Source organism: Delphinapterus leucas, chromosome 15 (assembly GCF_059928025.1).
Source record: "Delphinapterus leucas isolate spDelLeu-1000000601 "Yukka" chromosome 15, BTC_Dleu_Yukka2, whole genome shotgun sequence".
NCBI lineage: Eukaryota > Metazoa > Chordata > Mammalia > Artiodactyla > Monodontidae > Delphinapterus > Delphinapterus leucas.
Window position 1 is genome coordinate 50,938,936 of NC_143143.1, and position 21,330 is coordinate 50,960,265.

Sequence of the window (21,330 nt, forward strand, 5' to 3'; positions counted from 1 at the left end):
CATCTACAATAATAAGAGAAAGCATGAAACTTGAGTAAGTTTCCAGATAGAGCAAAAATGAGGAGGGTGTGTGTGTGTGTGTGTGTGTGTGTGTGTGTGTATGTGTGTGTGTGTGTGTGTGTGACACCAGCTTTACATTTTGGCTTAAATTAAAAAAAATTCACAAATGTTAACCCACAGTAAAAAACTCCTCCAATGTTATCTACCTACCTTTCCCATTAGTGTGACAGGAATAAAGGATGTTATGAAATCTGTAGATATTGGCATCCATCTCTTTACTTTTAAATGTTTTTTTGCTGGGGCTGAGCAGATGAAACCTTGGGGGAAAGATAAAGCCCAAACCATATCCATATAGCACCATTCAGATCACAGAACTACCAAAACGGATATGGAGAGAGACTGCTTCCACTCTCCCCTGCAGACAAGGCTGCCTTATAGGGAGGGAAACTGGCTGGAGACCCTGTTCCAGTGCATTTGCTTTTGCTCATGCCAATGCTTTCCAGGGATGAGGCGGCTGTTGGCTTGGGTGTCTGGTGCTGGCCTGGCACATCCATCCCTTGCTCTGGCTCCAGCTGCCAAGAAGCCCCCAGCGTCATCCCAGATCTGCCAGTTCACTAAACGCTGGCTGGTTGCCAGATCCGTGTTGCCTTGTTGAGCCTCACAGTCCTGTAAATTCCTGCCCCCTTTGAACAGATGAGGACACCAGAGCTTTGAGAGGCTCAGGAAACAGCCCAGTCAGTCTGCTCAGAGCAGAGCTGGGACCCAGCTTTCTGGGCTCAACCCCTTCAGCCGGACATTGGCTACATCCCCAATGGCACAGGAATAGCTTCTGCGGTGCCACGCCTTAACCTGGCTCCTTACAAGCCCCTTCTAACACCTGCAGCAATAAAGTCCCCTTGGTTTGTGTCACCCTGTTCCATTCTAGAGCTGGATTTCTCAACCTTGACACTATTGACATTTTGGGCCTGGTAATTGTTGTGGGGCATCCCATGCACTGTAGGATATTTAACAGCATCCCTGACCTCTACTCACCAAATGCCAGTAGCACCCCTCCCTCACTTGTAACAAACAAAATATCTCTAGACACCGCCCAATGTCATATGGGACAGGGGGAGCAGAAGCAACTCCAGCTGAGAAGCACTGTTCTCTAGCTGTCATTTCCCAAATGCTTTCTGGCAGTCAAGGCTATAGGTTCTGGAGATAAACTCCCTGGGTTTGAGTCTTGATATTGCCACTTACAGTTGGGTGAATAAACTGCTTAACTGTGCCCTTACTTCTTTATGAAATGGGAATAAAGACTGCCCCTGCCTTATGATGTTGAGTGAGGTTAAATAAGTTGATAATTACAGTAGCCTAATTATTAATATGCATCCTCTGTATACATCAGTCTGTGTGTGTAGTGTGTAGATGGATGACAGCTGTGATGTGACTCTGGAGGTTACTGTGTGCCAGGCACTGTGCTAGGCATTTTACAAGCATGACCCAATTTTGTCCTCGCAACAACTCTGGAAGAATTCAAGATCATCTCCCTTTTACAGTGAAGAAGCTGAGACTCAAAGAGACTATATCTTTCCGGACGTCCCGAGGATGTGAAGACAAACAGCTGAGCCAGGATCCAAAATTAGGTCCGTCTCACTCTAAAGCCTACCTATTCCAGAACATTCCCATTTCCACCAAGAAAACCAAGGAGCAGAGAGATAGATATGAGGCCTTGGGGCCCAGATGCACACACCGCAGGCAGCCCTCACCTTGCTGACAAAGAATGGGTGCTGATTCACAGGTGGATTTGAGGTGCATGGGAATGCACTTTATTCTCTGTTCTTGGTAGGCTGGAATCTGCTAAGAAGCTCCTTAGCATCAGCAGACTGTGATTTGTGGGTAAAGCTGGGACCATGGGCTGCAAAGGAAGTATTAAGAGTAGCGATCCCTGAGTCTCTCCTATGCACTCACTGTACCTTGAGTGATGGTCTTATTTGATTTTATAAAAGACAGACCAGATTTTCTCACCCATTACAGAAGGCATTGAAGAGCACAAGTTCTAGAGTCAGATCCCCAAGATTCCAGCACTTTCTATCTGTGTGATCTTGTCTGTGCCTCAGTTCATTCATCTGTAAATAGGGTGTCTCAATACCTACTTCGAACTTGTCCTGAGGATAAAAAAAGGTTAATAAATGTAAAGGAGTTAGCACATGGCAAGCCCTCAGTGTCAGCCCTTAGTCTCAGGAATATTTCTGGTTGGAAAACATGTCACCATATCTGCTCTCACCAGTCACAGGAGCATCCTGTCGGTACAATCTTTTACATATTTTCAAAATATGGGGACAGGTTCTATCTGGCTCTGCCCTCATGGCCGCTCTATGCAGCCTTATAATTACTACTGTCATCTCTTTAGAGATATGGGTCACGGAAGGCCAGAGTAGCCGTGTGACTTCCTCAAGGTCATGCAGAGCCTTAGTGACTGAACTGGCCTGAGGACCCCAATCCTGCCACCCCAGTGCTTTCTCTACTCTCCAGAATGGAAATGACATTCTCAGACTTCTTATGGAAGACAGCTGCTAAGAGAGAACAGAAATTTAGCAGCATTAAGGGAAGAGCCATCATCTCTATAGATGCATAGTTGTGATGGTTCCTGCCAACCAATCCCTCTACCTTACCCTCTTCATCCCCACTGCACAGAGCAGCAAAGTGACCAAAGCTGGGCCCAGGTCATCCCAAATAGCTAGCATATTAAGGGGTTCTGAGTGAAGAGAGAGAATGCAAGAAAAACAGTGGCATGGTTCCCTAGACTTTCCTTCTGGAGTCACCAGTGCAATGATATTTTCACTGCTCGGCTTCACTTTGTTTTCCCTAGAAGGAAAAAGCAATTGAACCAGTGTGCTCAGCCTTCCTGAATCAATAGTTTAATGTCTCACCATTCTTTGTGGTACTTGTCACACCCAGATTCAACCAAGGCTCCAGGAACAAAACTGTAGCTCCTAATCTACTAAGGATCCCAGCAGAACACTTTTCAGAGACACTTTAGGGCCTGATGGGTAGTGAAATGACAAGGCTGTTGAAATCTGATGGGCTGCGTCCAAAATCTGAGAGGGGGGGTAGGGGGAGAGAGAAAAGTGCTTAATATAACAATGGATAGTATCGCCTATAGATTTTTCTTCCTTTACACATGGGCTCCTGCAAGATGTTCATTAAGGCTCATAAAACATCAAAGAGGTGATTCAGAGCAACATCTCTAACATCTGTCCCTTCTCATGGAGACTTTAGGCATCATTTGCCTATGAATGAACTCCTCTTCCCATGAACGTTCTTGTGGTTCAAAGTAAATTGTATTTTGGTCATTATAAGTGGGTTTTCCCGTTACCAAATTAAAAACGAAATGAATCTATCCTGGCATTGTCTGTCCCAGTGCTCTTAGAGGCCCTGACACATTTGAACCATATTCTACAGCAGTGAACTAATCCCTAAAGGTGCAGCCCCCTTCCCCCCACCATGTCCCTGCAGGCGGTGACAGATCACGGGTCAGAGTAATCTGCTCTTTTTTTTTTTTATTGTGGTAAAATATACATAAATCATATTTATTTTAACCATTTATAAATATGCAGTTCAGTGGCATTAAATACAGTCACATTGTTGTGTAACCATCATCACTGTCGATAACCAAAACTTTTTCATCATCCTCAACAAAAACTCTGTAACCGTCAAACAGTAACAACCCCATTTCCCCTCCCACCAGCCCTTAGTAACCTCTATTCTGTTCTGTGTCTCTATGAATTTGCCTATTCTAGGTACCTCGTGTACGTGGAATCTACAATATTTATCCATGTCTGGCTTATTTCACTAAACCTAGTGTTTTCAAGGTTCATCCATGTTATAGCATGTAACAAAATGCCATTCCTTTTTTGACTTAATAAATCCCACTGTGTGTATATACCATATTTTGTGATTCATCGGTTAATTGACACTTGGGTTGTTTCCACCTTGTAGCTATTGTGAATCATGCTGCTATGATCATTGGTGTACAAATATTTGCTCAAATCCCTGCTTTCAGTTCGTTTAGATGTGCAGTATAGGTAGTAGCAGAGTTGTTGGATCATACGGTAGCTCTACGCTTAACCTTTGAGAAACTGCCAAACCGTTTTCTACAGTGTCGTCTTGTCTTTAAACAATTATCACAAATTTTAAACATATACAAAAGTATACAAAATACTGTGAGTGTTCCTTGTATACCCATGAACTCATCCAGCTTTAACATTTACCAACTGATGGCTGTCGTGTTTTATCTATACCCCCACCTGTTTCACTCCATTCCATATTACCTTTTTTTTTTTTAACATCTTTATTGGAGTGTAATTGCTTTACAATGGTGTGTTAGTTTCTGCTTTATAACAAAGGGAATCAGTTATACATATACATATGTTCCCATATCTCTTCCCTCTTGCGTTTCCCTCCCTCCCACCCTCCCTGTCCCACCTCTCTAGGTGGTCACAAAGCGGCATGGACATATATACACTACCAAATGTAAAATAGATAGCTAGTGGGAAGCAGCCACATAGCACAGGGAGATCAGCTTGGTGTAGAGTAATCTGCTCTTGAATAGAGGATGCATCCTTAGTTTGGAGTAGCAATGGTGGGGGGTTAATTGGATATACTGATTCGGAGGTGGAGGGAGAGCCCGAAATACCCTGTCCCCTTGAGCCTGCTGATGGGAGATTGATTCATTTCTTCAAATAACTAGGGTTTGCCTCTTTGTAGGGCTCATGAGCCACTTGTCAGAACTCTCCGTGTGCGTTTGCCATCCATTATGTAAGGCAGGGAAGTACAGGACTCTTCAAACTTTGTGTCATAAGGTGTAAATTCCTACATGCCTAAATAAGAATCCAGCCTCACGGTGTGGGAGATTTTCCTGCAAAAATGCTAAATATGGTGAATGGCTTTCTGCTACATGCAGTTTGGAAACCCAGCAAGTGTCTGATCATCCAGAACTGAACCTCCTTCCCAAGTTCCTTGCACCAGCACCTTAAGGAGACACCTTGATCCCTGAGGTTCTACTGGGCCCTGCTCTTGACCACTGCTGCCTGCTGTGATATGTGTGCCTCTTTCACTGAAATTGAGTGCCAGCTCAAAGTGTGTGCTGTGTCTCTTTGTCATCCGGCCAATATAATAGGCTCTGAAACAGGGCCACTCCATTTTGTAAATGAACATAAGTAATTCGGAGGAAAATGAGCATGGTTTTGCCTCAAGCGGGGACAGTAGCTATTGTTTATTAAGATGCCATTGGAGGTGGAACAACTCCCTACCATCCTGTAATCGGAGCTCTTGTGTCAGCAGTCACTTCAGCGGAAGTGGAGGCTGGAAAGTCATGGATGGAGACACAGGAGCCCATCCACCACAGGCCAGGCCGGTGGGGACTGGCCGCCATCAGTGGTGGTCCTGCTGTGGGATTGCAGAGCATAACAGGAGGGATGCAGGTCACAGGGTTTAATGAATCCCCTTCCCCTAATTATCAATCTCTAAAATGTCCCTACAGAGAAAGCTAGGTACTGATTCTCTCCCGAGTCCTTACAAGCAGACGTTTTTCTTTCCCCAAGCCAAGCCTAGTCCTGTTACCTTACCCTCTGAGTCAAGTAAGGACAATTTAAGATGTCCTTTTCTTGCTCAGAGCCTTATGATTCACTTTTATCCTGCATTTGATTTGTGGAGAACAAGCATCACGCAGTCTGGCTTCTTTTCATTTTGGGGATGAGCAGTGTCTGCTTTATTGTGCTTTGAAAGGTGTATTGGAGCATCACACTCAGGCACTGGAACCAGCTGCCTTCCCATCCCCTATAACTGCAAGGAGTGGATAGAGAGACACCATCCTTCATGGAAACTTCCGCAGTCCCCATTCTGTGGACGCAGACTTACAACACGCCTGCCCGTGCACACACACACATCCAGCACAATCCAGCCGCAGCCTCCCTGTCACCAGCATGGAAGGCCACAGTGACAAACAGATGCTGCCGCAGGGTTTTTTTCCTTCTTTTCTTTCTCTCTCCCTCCCCCCACCAAGCCTTTTTTTCTAGCCTTGGCATAAAATGGTCAAATGATGTTCTACTGCAGAATTCAATTTCACAGTTCAGTTAGGTCCTTGATTACACTGCCAAATTCAGACTACTGTGCATTTAACTAACATGGATCAGGGGAATTCTGGCTGACAGCCAGCTATAATCAGAGTAATTGATAGCTGTGTGGAGTTTTATGCCCTGTCCACCCCAGCACACCACTGGTGAAATTGATTGATTAAATGAATTCATTGCTATAATTATTTATAATTTTGATACATCACAAGCCTGTGACTGGCCCTATCCTTGGAGATGTGCTCATTGTGGAAGGGGAATCTGGCTGAGTTGTTAACTGAGGATTATTTATTCCCATATAGTACTGCTTGTTTTTTTTTTTTGGTCCTTCTTATTTTTTGATTGGGTTTGAATAGAGACATGAAAAAGCACATTTCTTTAAGATTTAATTTATATTGAATTCTAAAAGGCATTGGGAAACTAAAAAACAAATATATGTTATTAACCATTTTAGAGGAAGGAAACTAAGACTGTTTCTATGTCTTTTCAGTATTTTTAAAGATTCCTGTAGCGAGAATTCCTTCTGAGAATGTATCTGATTTCCAATGACAATTAGTGGTCCTGTGACATCAACTAAGCAGTTTGGCAGTCTGGTGATATCAGCCTGGGTAATAATTTACAAATAAATCTGTTCTGCTCTTATTACATCTTGCCATATGGAGATCACCCTTAAAAGTATGCAGGCCATGGTCTCACTTGTATGAAACTATTGATACTTTTCCACAAAATCACAGGACTGTTCTCTTTAGAGGAGTGGGGGAAGGCTTTCTGGTGTCTCTTTATTGTTTTCTCTCCTGCCTTGTGGCTTTTCACCCCTGCTCCCTCTGCCCTTGCAATAAGGTCTTAGAAGGTAAACTATATGCATAGATCTTTTCGAAATGGTTTGGGGCACGGATGGTGGGAGGCACATTGGACTCGCTTATTAAATATCTATACCTTTCCCTGGTCCAATTTCACCACATTGTGGTTTCACTAGATTATAAAATCCTACATCCCTCTTGAGATGCTACAGTCCTGCCCACGTGGACTCCAAATGTACTCCTTTTGTTCTAGAATATATTTGTAAATCAGGTTGTAGAAAAGGTAGCCCAGTTCAAGCTTCACTCTTCTGCAAGTCTCTCCTACAGACACAAACATGTATATATGTACAAAACCGTATGTATGGACAAATTCATCATTTTTGTTTCACCCATTTATAATTATAAGATATCATGGGAAAGATGATTTAGAATAGAATAATTAAATAATTATAACAGTTTAAGAGCCATGGAAAAGGGCCAGGAGTCCATGTTATAGAAGAAAGCTTGGGCTTTCTTTCTTGAAGAAACACACAGAAGAAAGTTTGGACATTGCAGCCGAACACAAAATTCTGCTCTGGCCAAAGTAAAAATGAAAGCAGTGAATTATGTATATATGAGCAACTCATTTTGCTGTGATGATTATTCTTTTTTTTTGTATATTTTGAGCTGATTTCTATAAGCCAAGCCAAGCCCCGCCGCCCCCCCCCCACACACACTTAATTTTTCTTTTCACCCCCCTCCCCCAGGCATTATCATCCATCATTTTCTGGCCCAGTTCTTGCATTTGGCCTCAGGCTGCTCAGACATCTGGGCCCCCAGTGAAACACCCTAATCAGGCTTTAGCTCCGTAGCAGTCACTCTACACTGTGCCCACCTCTGTCCTGACCCTGTCTACCTTTGCATCATTGAAAATAGCTCTGAGAAGGTATCATGGACCCATGTTCTAAAGTGACACTGTCTGGATTTGAACCCCAGCTCGACTTCTTAGGAGCTTCGAGACCTTTGCACGACTACTTAAACCTGTGGTGCCTCAGTTTCCTTTTCTGTAAAATGGAACAATTACAGGACTTTATCTCACTGTGTAACTTGGGATTTAAATGTAGCCATGTACATGAAATGCTTGGAACAGTCCCTGGCACGTGGGAAGCACTCAGCAAATGTCAAGTATCATTATTAACATCAGTATGAGTTACTCCTGTGAGACAAGCTTCTAACAGAGCACTTGGTTAATGGAAGGGGCCCCGACTTTGCTCCCAGTAAAACACCCCTACTTTTTATCAGAGAGAATGTCCACCCTTGATTATGTAGGCCAGGGAGGTGACAACTAGTGGAAGAAATGCCAAGGCAGGCAAGAAAGAAGGCCTGTGGTGCCACTGTGTCCAGCACCTGGGATATGGATACCCTCCCACTGGAGGTGAAGGCCTGACCGGAGCCAAAGAATCGGGTTGTGTAATCTTCTTGGAGGTTTGGGGCAGTTGGCCTTGGATTGCTTGGGAAGAGTTTCACCTCCCAGAGCCTCAGCTTTATCAATACAGTGGGATTAACTGCCTTCTGCTTGACTCTTAGAGTGAAAAATCATGAGGCCAGCCACCAACGTGTGGGCCAGCGATAGTCACCATCATGGAATCCTTGGGTCATCAAAACCCAACTGAGAGCCATGGTTCTGCAAGATGGTGGCCAGAACAAAGTCACCTATGAATTTCTCCTTCCCAAAGCCAGCTGTTTGTCCACCATCATCTCTTTGAGGGGATGGAGTCTAGAAGGAGGACCATGCATTCTCTCACTGGAGCCAAAAGTCCATTGTCTTTTGACTGGTATCCCTTGAGTCTGGTTCCAAAAACTGTCCCCTGTGATAGTGTTTGCTTCTCACCCATTGCTTTTTTAAGAGTCTGCACCTCTTCCCAGCAGCCATGAAAGACAATGGCACCGTTTTATCTCCAAGACCTAGTATCAAAGACGTTTAGCTAGCACTGAACATCTCTGCATTCTGTCTGACTGGAAATTGTCCCATTTGTGCAGACAAGCGTCCTTTGCTTTCTTTTTCTTTTTTTTTAATTAATTATATTTTAATTTAATTTTAATTTTATTTTATATTGGAGTATGGTTGATTTACAAGACAAAGGAGGCAAAAGAATAGACAATGGAGAAAAGACAGTCTCTTCAATAAGTGGTGCTGGGAAAACTGGACAGCTACATGTAAAAGAGTGAAATTAGAACATTCTCTAACACCATACACAAAAATAAACTCCAAATGGATTAAAGACCTAAATGTAAGGCCGGGTACAAGCATCCTTTTCTTTTTTTATTTTTTTTGCGGTACACGGGCCTCTCACTGTTGTGGCCTCTCCCGTTGCGGAGCACAGGCTCCGGACGCACAGGCTCAGCAGCCATGGCTCACGGGCCCAGCCCCTCCATGGCATGTGGGATCTTTCCAGACCAGGGCACGAACCCGCGTCCCCTGCATCAGCAGGCGGACTCTCAACCACTGCGCCACCAGGGAAACCCCAGCATCCTTTTCTTGATGCATCATGCCAGCCGTGAAGAGTAGACTCTGATAAGGAAGAGCAGTGTCCGGATGTGATTCCTACAGGAAACAGCCTTTTATTTCTGACGTTTTTTCAGAGACCAGTTATACATGCTTGCGGGGAATGAATTCAGTTTCACTTAAACTACAGGAGGAGATCCTCCCAGGAGGACACCAGGAGATGATGGCATGTGGCGGCTCCCAGGACACACTTTCAAAAGTAAAAGTCACAGACCCTGCTTGCCCTCACACACTGGCCTTGTGACTAGACTGGGCTTGGCTAACCTGGCTTAATTTAAAGGAAGAATTGAATTATTTAATTTACACTGACATTCGTCTCCCCACCAGCCCAGCACATACACATGCCAGTTTTCCTTGTGTATGGCACAAATCCAGGGCCTTAGACAAAAATCAGCTTGATGTCAAATGTAGCATTTTAATTATAATACAGTGCTGAATGTATTATAATTAGGGACACTTTGATTGTGTTAGAAGGTTAATGTATGGGAGTATATATGCTCCCAGTATATCGTACATATTCAGTAAATGCTCACTAGTCTTATCACCACTGTAGTTACTATTTATTATTTTATTTTATATTCCTGCTACTGTGCTAAGCACTTTATATAATAACACCACCCAGAATGAGTTAGCAGACTGTATGGGACAGTCACTGTTCAAACCCTTTGATCTGTATTCAGTTCCTTAGAGTTCACAGTGACCTAAGGAGATAGGTATTATTATCATCATTTGGTAGGTATTATTATTATTGCTCTCATTTTACCAGTGAGAAAACTGAAGCACAGGAGTTGAAATAACTTGCCCAATGTCGTACAACTTGTAAATGGCAGAAGAAGTTTTCGAGTCCAAAGTCTTTTCTTAAACACCAGGCTGCTCTAGGATTCCCCCAGGTAAGCCTCATAAAAACCCCATGAGGGAGGTGTGATGACCCTCATTTTACAGATGAGGAAACTGAGGTTGAGAGAGGCTAAATGATTTGACTCAAGTCTTTAGAATCAATATTCCGCCCTCAATATGTCCTTCAAATATGTTCTCTCTGCTCTGCAATCAGGCCAGGGCCCTGGCTTAGCAGGACACGGGCCCCTGCTGGCTGATGCTAGACTGTCTGAGCGCAGCAGTACAGGAGGCCAGCAGTGTGATCTGGGAGCCAATGGACAGTGCACAACTGAGAATGGTACCATGGCAATTTTCAGGAGGCTGCTGTGTGCAGATCTTGCTCCCTGACTTGTTGAAGAGGCATCTGTCCATGCTGTGCAAGGGACCAGAGGTTCAGACACCTTCCTTCTGCCAGATGACCACCATGTTGCCAGATGCAACGAGCAACATGCTGCATCCAACTTCACTTCTCCGTGGCATTTGATGTGGTTCATCACTCCTTCCTTCTTGAAATACTTTCCTTCCTGGGCTCCAGGACATCCTAATCCCTTAGTTTCTTTCCTACATCACAGGCCACTCCTTCTCTGCTCCTTTTTGCAAGCTCCTTCTCCTCTTTTTAGTCTCTAGATGTTGTAGTCCTTGGATTTTCTCTTACACATTCAACACCATGGCTTTTAACACCAGCTAAATACTGATGACTCTCAGATTCATGTCTTTAATGTCAACTTTCCTGTGGACTGGAGTCATGTCTAAGTCACCTAAGCGGCATCTCTGCTTGGATGCTTAATAGCTCTCTCAAACTTAATGTGGCCATGATGGAACTCTGGGTTTCACCCTATGTTTTAGTTATCTATTGCTGTGTAACAAATCATCCCCAAACTTAATGGCTTAAAACAACAATGAACATTTATTACCTCACACAGTTTCTGTGGGTTTCCATGGCTAGCTTAACTAGGTGATTCTGACCTTGAGTCTGTCATGAGGTTGCAGTCAAGAGGTCAGCAGGGCTGCAATCATCTGAAGGCTTGACTGGGGCCAGAGGATCACCTCCAAGATGGCGCACATGGCTGTTAGTGGCAGACTTCAGTTTCTAGCTGGCTCTTGGCAGGAGGACCTCTCTATAGGGTTTGGTGTGTCCTCACGACATGGCAGCTGGAGAAAGCCAGAGCAAGCAATCCAAGAGAGAAGGCAGAGAAGCCACAATGTCTTTTTTTGGCCTCAGAGGACACTTACTATTACTTCCACCATATTCTTTTGCTCACAGATCAACCTGATACAATGGGGGAGGAGACTACACATTCATGTCAGGAGGCAGGAATCACTGGGAACCATCTTGGAGGCTGATTCACAGCTGAGAAGCCTGCTCCTGCCCCTATGCTCCTCATATTATTAAGTGGCTTGCTCCTCAGCATAATATCCTGGGAGTCACCTTTGATTCTTCTCCTTCATATTCAATCCATCAGAAAATTGGATCAGCTCCATCTTCAGACTCTACTCTGGATCCCATTTCTCACCCCATCTAGAGCACCCACCCTCATCTCTGCCCATATTGACTGCAGTAAGCTAACTGGCAACCTTGTTTCCACCCTTGCCACCAAAGCCTCTTCTCCAGCATCCAGAGAGTCAAGTTCATATCACTGTCCTCTGCTTAGCAACCTCCAGTGGCTCCCACTTCCCTCAGCAACAGCCAGCATCCTTGCCGTGGTCTGTATGATCTGCCCCCTCACCACTTCTCTCTCTGTCTTTCCAAACTGCCTCCTCTCTGCACCAGGAGAGCCTCCAAGCTGTTCCTCAAGCCTGTGTGTGCCTCAGAATCCTGCGTGTGCTGGGCCCTCTGCCTGGACTACCCCTGCCCCCCACAGTCACAGGGTTTGCTCCCGCACTTCAGCCAGGTTTCTGCTCATGTTACACCTCTCAGAAAGGCCTTCCTTGGCCATCCCATGCAAGATGGCACCTTGTTATTCTCAATCCCCTTGTTCTGCTTTATTTTTCTTCATATCACCTATTACTACTGGACCACATACTGTATATTTATTGATTTTCTTGTTTATCATCCGTCTCCTTCTCTAGAATGTCAACTCCAGGACAACAGAAATACCATCCATTATGATTATTGCTGGACCTTCCCACAGCACCTGAAATGGTGCCTAGCACATAATGGTTGCTTAAATATTAATCTGTGCACTAAACAAATGAATGAATGGACCACGTGGGAGCAATGACTTCAACTAGAACAGTGCCACCCGATAGAACATTCTGCGATGGTGGAAATATTCTATATGTTCTATAAATATTTTATATCTTGTCCAACGTGGTAACTCTTAAATACCTAACATGTGACTAATATGAGTGAGGAAAGGATTTTTTTTATTTTAACTTTTAATTTCTATTGATTTTAATTAAATAGTCATGTGTAGCCAGCAACCATCATTTTAGAGCAAATCTGGATCCTTGGAGTGGGCGTGTAAATGTCATTCCATGTACATCCTGGTAGAGTGGAAGAGACTTCCTGGGACTCTGTGTTAAGAAGGAGCTGGAGGTCCAATCAATGAATCTTTTTCAAACACCTTCTATGTATCCAACACTCTCGTTATCATCAGGATCTTACACAAAAGAGTGTATTCATCTATTAGCACTTTCTGCTTTGGGCAAGGAGGCGAGCGTGGTATGATGTGGTATATTCACCATCCCTGACCTCAGTCATTCCACGGGTGACCAGAGCTCCTTCCTGACTTTTCCAGAGAGTGATTGCTGGAACTTACACCTAGTGTCATGGCAGCCCCTCACTGGCTTCCCCCACCCCTGCCCTGTGTGTCCTCCCCATCCTCTCCACTAAGTTCCCTCAATCCACTCTTCACAATCAGAGTAGAATGTTCTTGCCTTGAATCCTTTTAAGGGCTGAGCAGATTTCTCTTTCACACACACAGCCCTGCAGATTTTGGATTTTCTCAAACATTATACATTTATACTGATTTGTATGTGTTTATCTTATTGTCCGAAAAGCTGCTTTGCACAGGGAGTTAGGTTGCCCCTTTTACGTATTTGGTGAGTCCCCTACATACGAACCTTCAAGTTGTGAGCTTTCAAAGATGTGAACGTGCATTCGTATGTCCAGTCACGTAAGTTAGTTCACATGTCTGGTGCACATTGTCACATGCATACATCCTCTACAAGTGGTTGTGCTTTTGTGTACTGTACTGTACAGTATCTTTATTTCAAGCCCAGGATGTCCAGAAGCAAGTGTAAAAGCAGCAGTGATGTAGCTGGTACTGCTAAGAAGCGCCAAGCGATAACGATGGAAACAAAAGTGAAAATAATTGAGTGAAGCGAGGCAAAATAAGATGGTAGACACCGCTAGTTCTTATAACATGAATTGTTTAACCATTGGCATGATTCTGAAGAACAAGGACAAGATCATGGGACACGTGAAGTCTGCTGTGCTGCTGATGTCGCCAGTAATATCGAAGGAGCGTCGAAAAGTGGCGGAGGAGATGGAGAAACTTCTCAGTGTGCGGATGCAGGATCGCATCAGTGTCGAGTCCTGCTCAGCTTAATGGTGATTCAAGAGAAAGCCAAAAGCCTTTATGAAGACTTGAAGAAGAAACACAGTGAAGAATCAGAGGGCGCATCTTTTAATGCCAGCCACGTCTGGTTTCATTGGTTCAAGGCTAGAGCCAACCTTCACAACGTAAAGGTAAGTGGCGAGGCAGCAAGTGCAGATGTGGTAGCTGCCTGGGAATTTCCTAAAACACTTTGAGAAATTATTGATGAAGGAGCATATTTCCCCTAGCAGATTCTTAATGTGGATGAGACAGTACTGTACTGGAGAAGGACGCCAGACCAAAGTTACATCAATAAGAAAGAAAAGTTGATGCCAGGTTATAAAGCAGCAAAGGACTGGCTAACTCTGTTGTTTGGTGGCAATGCTTTCGGCAATATGAAGCTGAAGGCTGTCTTAGTTTATCATTCAGAGAACCCAAGAGCCCTTAAAAACATAGCCCAGGGCTCCCTTCCTGTTGTGTGGAAGAGTAACCCCAAACCCTGGGTTACACACGCCATTTTCCAGGACTGATTTTTCCACCACTTTATCCCGGAGGTAGAGAAATCTTGCTTGGAGCAAGATGTCCCATTCAACATTCTTTTGCTTCTCAACAGTGCTCCAGGCCGCCCCCCATTCATGGACGACTTTCACCCCAACATCAAAGTAGTGCATCTGCCACCAAATTCTATGTCGCTCATCCAACCCATGGACCAGGGAGTTATTGTGATTTTCAAGAAATATGTACGTCACACTTTTTGTCAGGCAGTTAAGGCGAGTGATGAATCAGGAACAACCCTGCAACAATTTTGGAAGGACTTTAACATCTACAAGGCCATAAAAAACATTAACTTTGCTTGGCGTGAGGTTACAGCTGTCACCATGAATGGGGTTTGGAAGAGCCTTTGCCCACAGTTTGTTCACGATTTTCATGGATTTGAGAATGTGGATGAGGAGCCCAAAGAGGTTTTCAGCAACTTAGTGACCCTCAGTGAGAAGCTGGAGCTAGATCTGCAAGAGGACAACTTCATTGAACTTCTTGCTGTGCAACATGAGGGGCTTACTAATGAAGACCTTATGGAATTGGAGGCCCAGAGAAATGACAAAGAGAGACAAGAGGAAGAAGTAACTGAAGAACTGAAGAGTTTCATGATGCAGGAAATGGCAAGGGGATTTTCTTAATCTGAGGAGGCACTGTTAGTTTTTGAGACACAGGACCCGAACATAGAATGGTACACCAAAGTTGCAGCAGCCGCTCAGAATGCAATCCAGTGCTACCGCGTCATCTAAGATGAGAAAAAAGAGCTACTACCCAGACATCACTGGATCGTTTATTTTTCAAGACGGTAGGTAGAATTGAATCCAGCAAGGAACCAGAACCCGTGTCATCCACATCAGGCGTGAGTGAAATTGCAGCTTGCCCTCCATCTCCTATTGCTGACGATCCTTCAGCTCTACCATCTCCCACCTCCTCTCCCTCCTCCAGTCAGTAACCCTTCTTTCCTGTTCACTCGATGCCAGCCCCTGTGTGCCAGCTGTTGTACTGTAACTACTGTACTTTTCAAGGTACTGTACTGTAAGATGAAAAATGTTTATTTTTTGTTTGTTTTTATGTATTATTTGTGTAAAAAGTATTATAAACCTATTACAGTACAGTACTATATAGCCGATTGTGTTAGTTGGGTACCTAGGCTAACTCTGTTGGACTTACAAACAAATTGGACTTATGAACACGATCTCGGAATGGAACTCATTCGTATGTAGGGGACTTACTGTATTGGCGTTTTCCCCTTCATAACTCCTGGGATCACCTCCTACTACTTGCATTCTAATCCAGGTCTCAGAGTCTACTTCTGGGGATTTTATTAGGGAAGGAGGAAGAAATAGGCAGGATGGGGAGGTCGGAGGGCAGATAAAGGGTGGAAGCGATGCATCCTGGGACCCCACGAGGTAAGTCTCACCCACGAGTGGGTTGTGCAGTGGTGCTCATCATTTGGACCAGCTGTGTGATGGCTATGGTATTCAGATGTAGCGTGTGAATTTCTCCATCTGTGTCTGTCTTCCCAGGTGGATTATGATCGAGCACAGGTGGTCCTCAGCCCTCCACTGTCAGGGTCCGACACCTACCCCAGGGGCCCTGCCAAACTACCTCAAAGTCAAAGCAAAGCAGGCTATTCCTCAAGCAGCCACCAGTACCCATCTGGGTACCACACAGCCACCCTGTACCACCACCCCTCCCTCCAGACCAGTTCGCAGTACATCTCCACAGCTTCTTACCTGAGCTCTCTCAGCATCTCATCTAGCACCTACCCCCCACCCAGCTGGGGCTCCTCCTCAGACCAGCAGCCCTCCAGGGTGTCCCACGAACAGTTCCGGGCAGCCCTGCAGCTGGTGGTCAGCCCAGGAGACCCCAGAGAATATTTGGACAACTTTATCAAAATCGGGGAAGGGTCAACCGGCATTGTGTGCATCGCCACTGAGAAACACACGGGGAAGCAAGTCGCCGTGAAGAAAATGGACCTCCGAAAACAACAGAGACGAGAGCTGCTTTTTAATGAGGTAGATGGTGTGTTCGGATCATCCTTTCTGTCCTATGTAACATTTCTTTCCCATTTCAGAAATAACACATATACATTTTAGGACATTAGAAAACACAGAAAATATAAATACAAAAATAGCATCCCTTTTTCTATGCCTGTATGGCTGCCTCTTTATGAAGTACTTCCTGTGGATCAGCCACTGTGCTAAGCATTGGTCTGGTTTGATTCTCACAATAGCCATAGACAGAAAAATGTTATCTCCATTTAGCAATAAGGAAACCTAGCATCAGGTTATGTTACTAAACCGGGGTCAGTAGGTTCATACAGCTGTAACAATGCAATCAGCTGTGACTTTGGACCCTCTTCCGTGATGGCTTATGTGAAGGCTCCACCCAGCTCCAACTCCCATAGGTGTTCATTTCTTTTCCATGCTCCAAACCTCACAGAGAGCATGGGGTGAGTGGGATTCAGTTTCTTCCCAGTCCACAGCTCCTGATTTCTGGAACTTATTTCCAAACCACAATGCCAGAACAGACAGGGAAAATATAACTTAAACAACTGTATAATTTATTATTTAGCACTCATTCTGAAAATATCACCAGAAGCGGCCACAGGATGGCAATTCCTGGATGCTCTCTCCAGCAAGCAGACACAAGTTGGCCTTTTAATGCCTAAGTCATAATGTTTTTACCTTCAAGACTTATCCTTTGTATTCAGCACAAACTCTTTCAGACTCAGCCTAGACCTCCCAAGAAGTTAGATTGGTGTCATGTGGCCCCAGCCCTAATAACTGTTTACTTCAGTCACTTCTGAGACTCACTTACCTTGAGTTGGTGACACTTTTGCCCAATAGCAGAGTGTGGACAATGTGTTTTAAAAGTAACCTATGGGATATCTGATCACATCCCCCCAAACATTCAACTAAACTCACTCTTGTGAATGCAAACTCTGCCATGGTTCTGCCTGTTTTTACCCCGTATTCTCCCCCAACCCAGTGTCCTGTTGACCTGCCATTTTCTCTGAATTTGCTAACTTGATCCCCTCTATTCCTGCCAGCTGCTCTCAGTGCTGTCCCTTTGTCTGTAATAGACTTCTGAATACCCCCCCACACACACAATCAGTACTTCCCATCAGTTGAACTCACAGCCCAAATGTAGTCATGAGAAAACAAAAAGTCAAATTTCACGGTCCGAAGTGAAACAGTGTCTTTCTATTTTGCCCAGGTTGTGATAATGCGGGATTATCACCATGACAATGTGGTTGACATGTACAGCAGCTACCTTGTCAATGATGAGCTCTGGGTTGTCATGGAATTTCTAGAAGGTGGTGCCTTGACAGACATCGTTACTCATACCAGGTAAGTTTCTTTACTATCCAGGCAAGTAGTTCAAGGTGCTTATTATTCTTTTCCAGGGTAAGGCCTCAGTAACTATATTTATGAACTCTTCATAAGTAGTTAAGCACTTTGAAGGTAGAGAAACGACTGCCCTTTTTCTCTGTATTCCCAGGTGCCTATCACAATATCATGTATGTATAGTTCATTCACTCAATTCACATTCTCCCTGCCCTCCAGAAGTTCATTGGTACTCACTGATTTTAAATCAGCAAGCTGCTGAGAATGGAGTTTCGGTGACAAATAATAGAATTTCCCATCCCTACGTAGATTTCTAAAACTGAGTTTCATTCTCCTAAGTTGCTATACCATTGCTATGTGTTGATACCACCAAGGGTACCTGGGGAAGGCAGGGGCAGGTGAAAGATCAAAATTTTATGTCATAATAACAAACTACATAAGAGAGAGAGAGATTCTTCAAATCTGTTTTTAAATCGTCTTGCAAGTAACAATGGTTGCTTGCCACTGTTGCCTCAGCTACTTGCTTCTCTGATGTGTCAGTTGTGGTCATTTCATCAAGTATTTATTAATCACTTTTTATGTGCCAGGCTCTTTCCTAAGTGCTGGGGCTACAAAAGATACAAATGAATAAGGCTCAGATACACCCTTCCAAGGAAGTCTCAGATTAGAAATAAATACATTATAACACCTGTGCAGAATTAGAATTATATAAGTAGCATAGAAGAATACCTGAATATCTCTATAAGAGAGTCAAGAAGCATTTCCAATATACGGTGGTGTCCAGGATGGGTTTTGAGAGATGCATCAGAGTTTACTAAGAAGGCAAGTGGGAAGAAAAGGGCATTGAAGGCAAATGAAAAGAGTATGTGCTAAGACAGTGCTTCTAAAATTTTAATATGCATACAAATTACCTATGGCTCTTATTAAAATGCAGATCCTGATTCAATGGGGGGGAGGCATAATACTCTGCATTCTAAGGAACCCCCAGGCGATGTTAATGCTGTTAGTTCATGGACTGCGCTGGAAAAGCAAGGTTCAAAGGAACAGATGTGTAAAAAAAATCATGTTACATTTGGGAAACTTTAAGTTTGCTCTGCTGGTAAATAAAATACCAAAGATTTGAGAAGATTGTCATGAAGGAGCTACATTGGGTATTAGCTGATGTCACTGAAATGGCATCCAAATCATAAGTGAATCCAGTTGAGCGACAATAGGTGGAAAGCAAGGTAGCAAGAAAGTGTTCAGAAACCCATAAGGGATCGAAGGTGCTGCTTTTTCTCTGCTAAAATGAGGCAGTGTTTCAATCATGACTCCCTATAGCTCTGAGTCTGCGGTAGACCATCTAAAAACAAAAGGACATGAGGGAAGACACCAAATGTTTATCACCAACATTTCGGCTGGCAGATTCCTATTGGTATAGCCATACAACCACCATACCTATCTATCTATCTATCTATCTAATCATCTTAAATTGTAGCAACAAGTATACTGAAGAGACCTACGAATAAGACAAATGTGACCTACATATAAAACAATTAATAAAAATATGTCTAAGGGAGGGGCTTTTTTCTTGCCTCAGAGAGCATCAGAAAACTACAGCTCTCACTTTGTCAAGTTCTTATTTTGTATCCGTGGGATTCACTGAAGAGCCAGCCTCTCTAGAATCCATTGTGTTTTCTAATTCTCTCCATCTAGTTTTGTCGATGGATTTCCCCTTGAAGGCAGAGTAGTTCCAGAGAGCAAGAAGCAATTGTGTGTCAAGGAATACCATGGATATTTAGAATTTGAAATCCTTAAGCTGGTAGTTCAGAGAGTTTCCTATAGTAGATATTCAATAAGTACTTCATTGAATGATTGATTGATTGGTTGATAAAACATTTAACTGCTTGCCACTCAAAGTGTGGTCTGGGGACCAGCAGCATCAACATCCCCTAAGAGCTTGTTAGAAATACAGCATCTCAGGCTCTACCCAGATGGACTAAAAGAATCCATGATCTAGCCAGATGCTCAGGAGTTTCTTTTTTTTTAATTTATTTATTTTATTTATTTATTTTTTTGCTGTGTTGAGTTTTTGTTGCTGCGCACGGGCTTTCTCTAGTTGCAGCGAGCAGGGGCTACTCTTCGTTGCGGTGCCCGTGCTTCTCATTGTGGTGGCTTCCCTTGTTGCAGAGCATGGGCTCTAGGCACACGGGCTTCAGTACTTGTGGCGGGTAGCCTCAGTAGTTGTGGCACATGGGCTCTAGAGCACAGGCTCAGTAGTTGTGGTGCATGGGCTTAGTTGCTCCACGGCATGTGGGATCTTCCCGGACCAGGGAGCGAACATGTGTCCCCTGCATTGGCAGGTGGATTCTTAACCACTGCACTACCAGGGAAGTCCCCTCAGGAGTTTCTTATACATACTAATGTTTTAGCCCTATCTAGCATCTTGTTAAATCATATCCTACTTATTTCAAGGAAACAGTTCTAGAAGGGAGAGGAAAGTACCAAGCTCTGTCAGGTTCTTACATTAACTCATGTAACCTTCACACATCTCTATAAGGTAGGTGTTGATGTTAGAGGATGAAGCTATGACTCATAGAGGCAAAAAGTATCTTTCTCAAGATCACGTATTTAATAATTGGCAGAGCCAGGATTTGAATTTGGAGTTGACTCCAAAACTGAGGTGTTTTTATCCCCACCTGACTTCCTCCCTGCTGAAGTAGGAAAGCACCAGGCTTTCTACAGTGGGCCATGTCCTTTTCAAAGTCATTGAATTAAGAGTCAGAGGCATTTGTTATAAATTCCAGGAGATCTTTCAGTTTGTGATTGGGGGCTCAGAGTCAATTAATTTTTGTTACCTTTGACCTGTGAAAAATCTTTATGCCTGCTCCAAATAACTGAAATCTCATTGAATCCAAGAAAAATGGATTTTATTTTATTAAAGATGATAATTCTTGGTCCTCAATTAATTTTAAGATGTAGTTGGACTTGTCCCTGTGGCTGATGCTCTAAACCTCTCAGGAGTGTGGTTTGGGCAGATGTGAAAATTGTCATCTGAAAACAATCCAGCATAATGACCAGCCCACTTACCACAAAACCAAGAACACAGAAGTTGTAGGTTTCTACTCTGTTTCAGACACCTGCCTTCCTATGAGGCCAATTCATTGTGGTGGTAGGGATCCTCTTCAAAGAGAAGGGCATGTTTCTTCATACTCATCCACTTTGTACCTTTGACATTCTCCTGATTGGTTATCTCCTTGGATTTTTTTTGAACCCTAGTTTTACTCAGCTGGGGTTTGTTGGCATCAACAAGACTGAAACGCAGATTCAAGGCCATCTATTTACTTGTCCTGCTGAGCTAAAAGTTACCTGGGATCATTTCCCAAGTCAATTCTTAAATTTGGGCTCTGGTCAGTTATGAAGTGTGTCTCCTGATAGCCTCCTCTGTTTGCCTGATAGTTTGTTTTAGGAGGTCTTTCACATTTGCTACCTAATTTGGGCCTCTCAATATCTCCGTGAGAGGGAGGAAGTTTTATGCCTAGATGAGTTAGGCAGATGCCTAAATGGGTCATTTTGAGTGCACTG

The 21,330-nt window shown here is 43.8% G+C and overlaps 1 protein-coding gene across 1 annotated transcript in view; it reads left to right on the top strand.

Moving 5' to 3' along the window:
* Positions 1 to 21,330, top strand: part of PAK5 (p21 (RAC1) activated kinase 5) — a 97,545-nt gene that overhangs the window by 57,259 nt on the left and 18,956 nt on the right. Inside the window, exons 3-4 of the mRNA XM_022556452.2 lie at positions 15,940 to 16,431; positions 17,636 to 17,769. Coding sequence (XP_022412160.2) covers positions 15,940 to 16,431; positions 17,636 to 17,769 — 626 coding nt within the window. The remainder of the gene's footprint in view (positions 1 to 15,939; positions 16,432 to 17,635; positions 17,770 to 21,330) is intronic.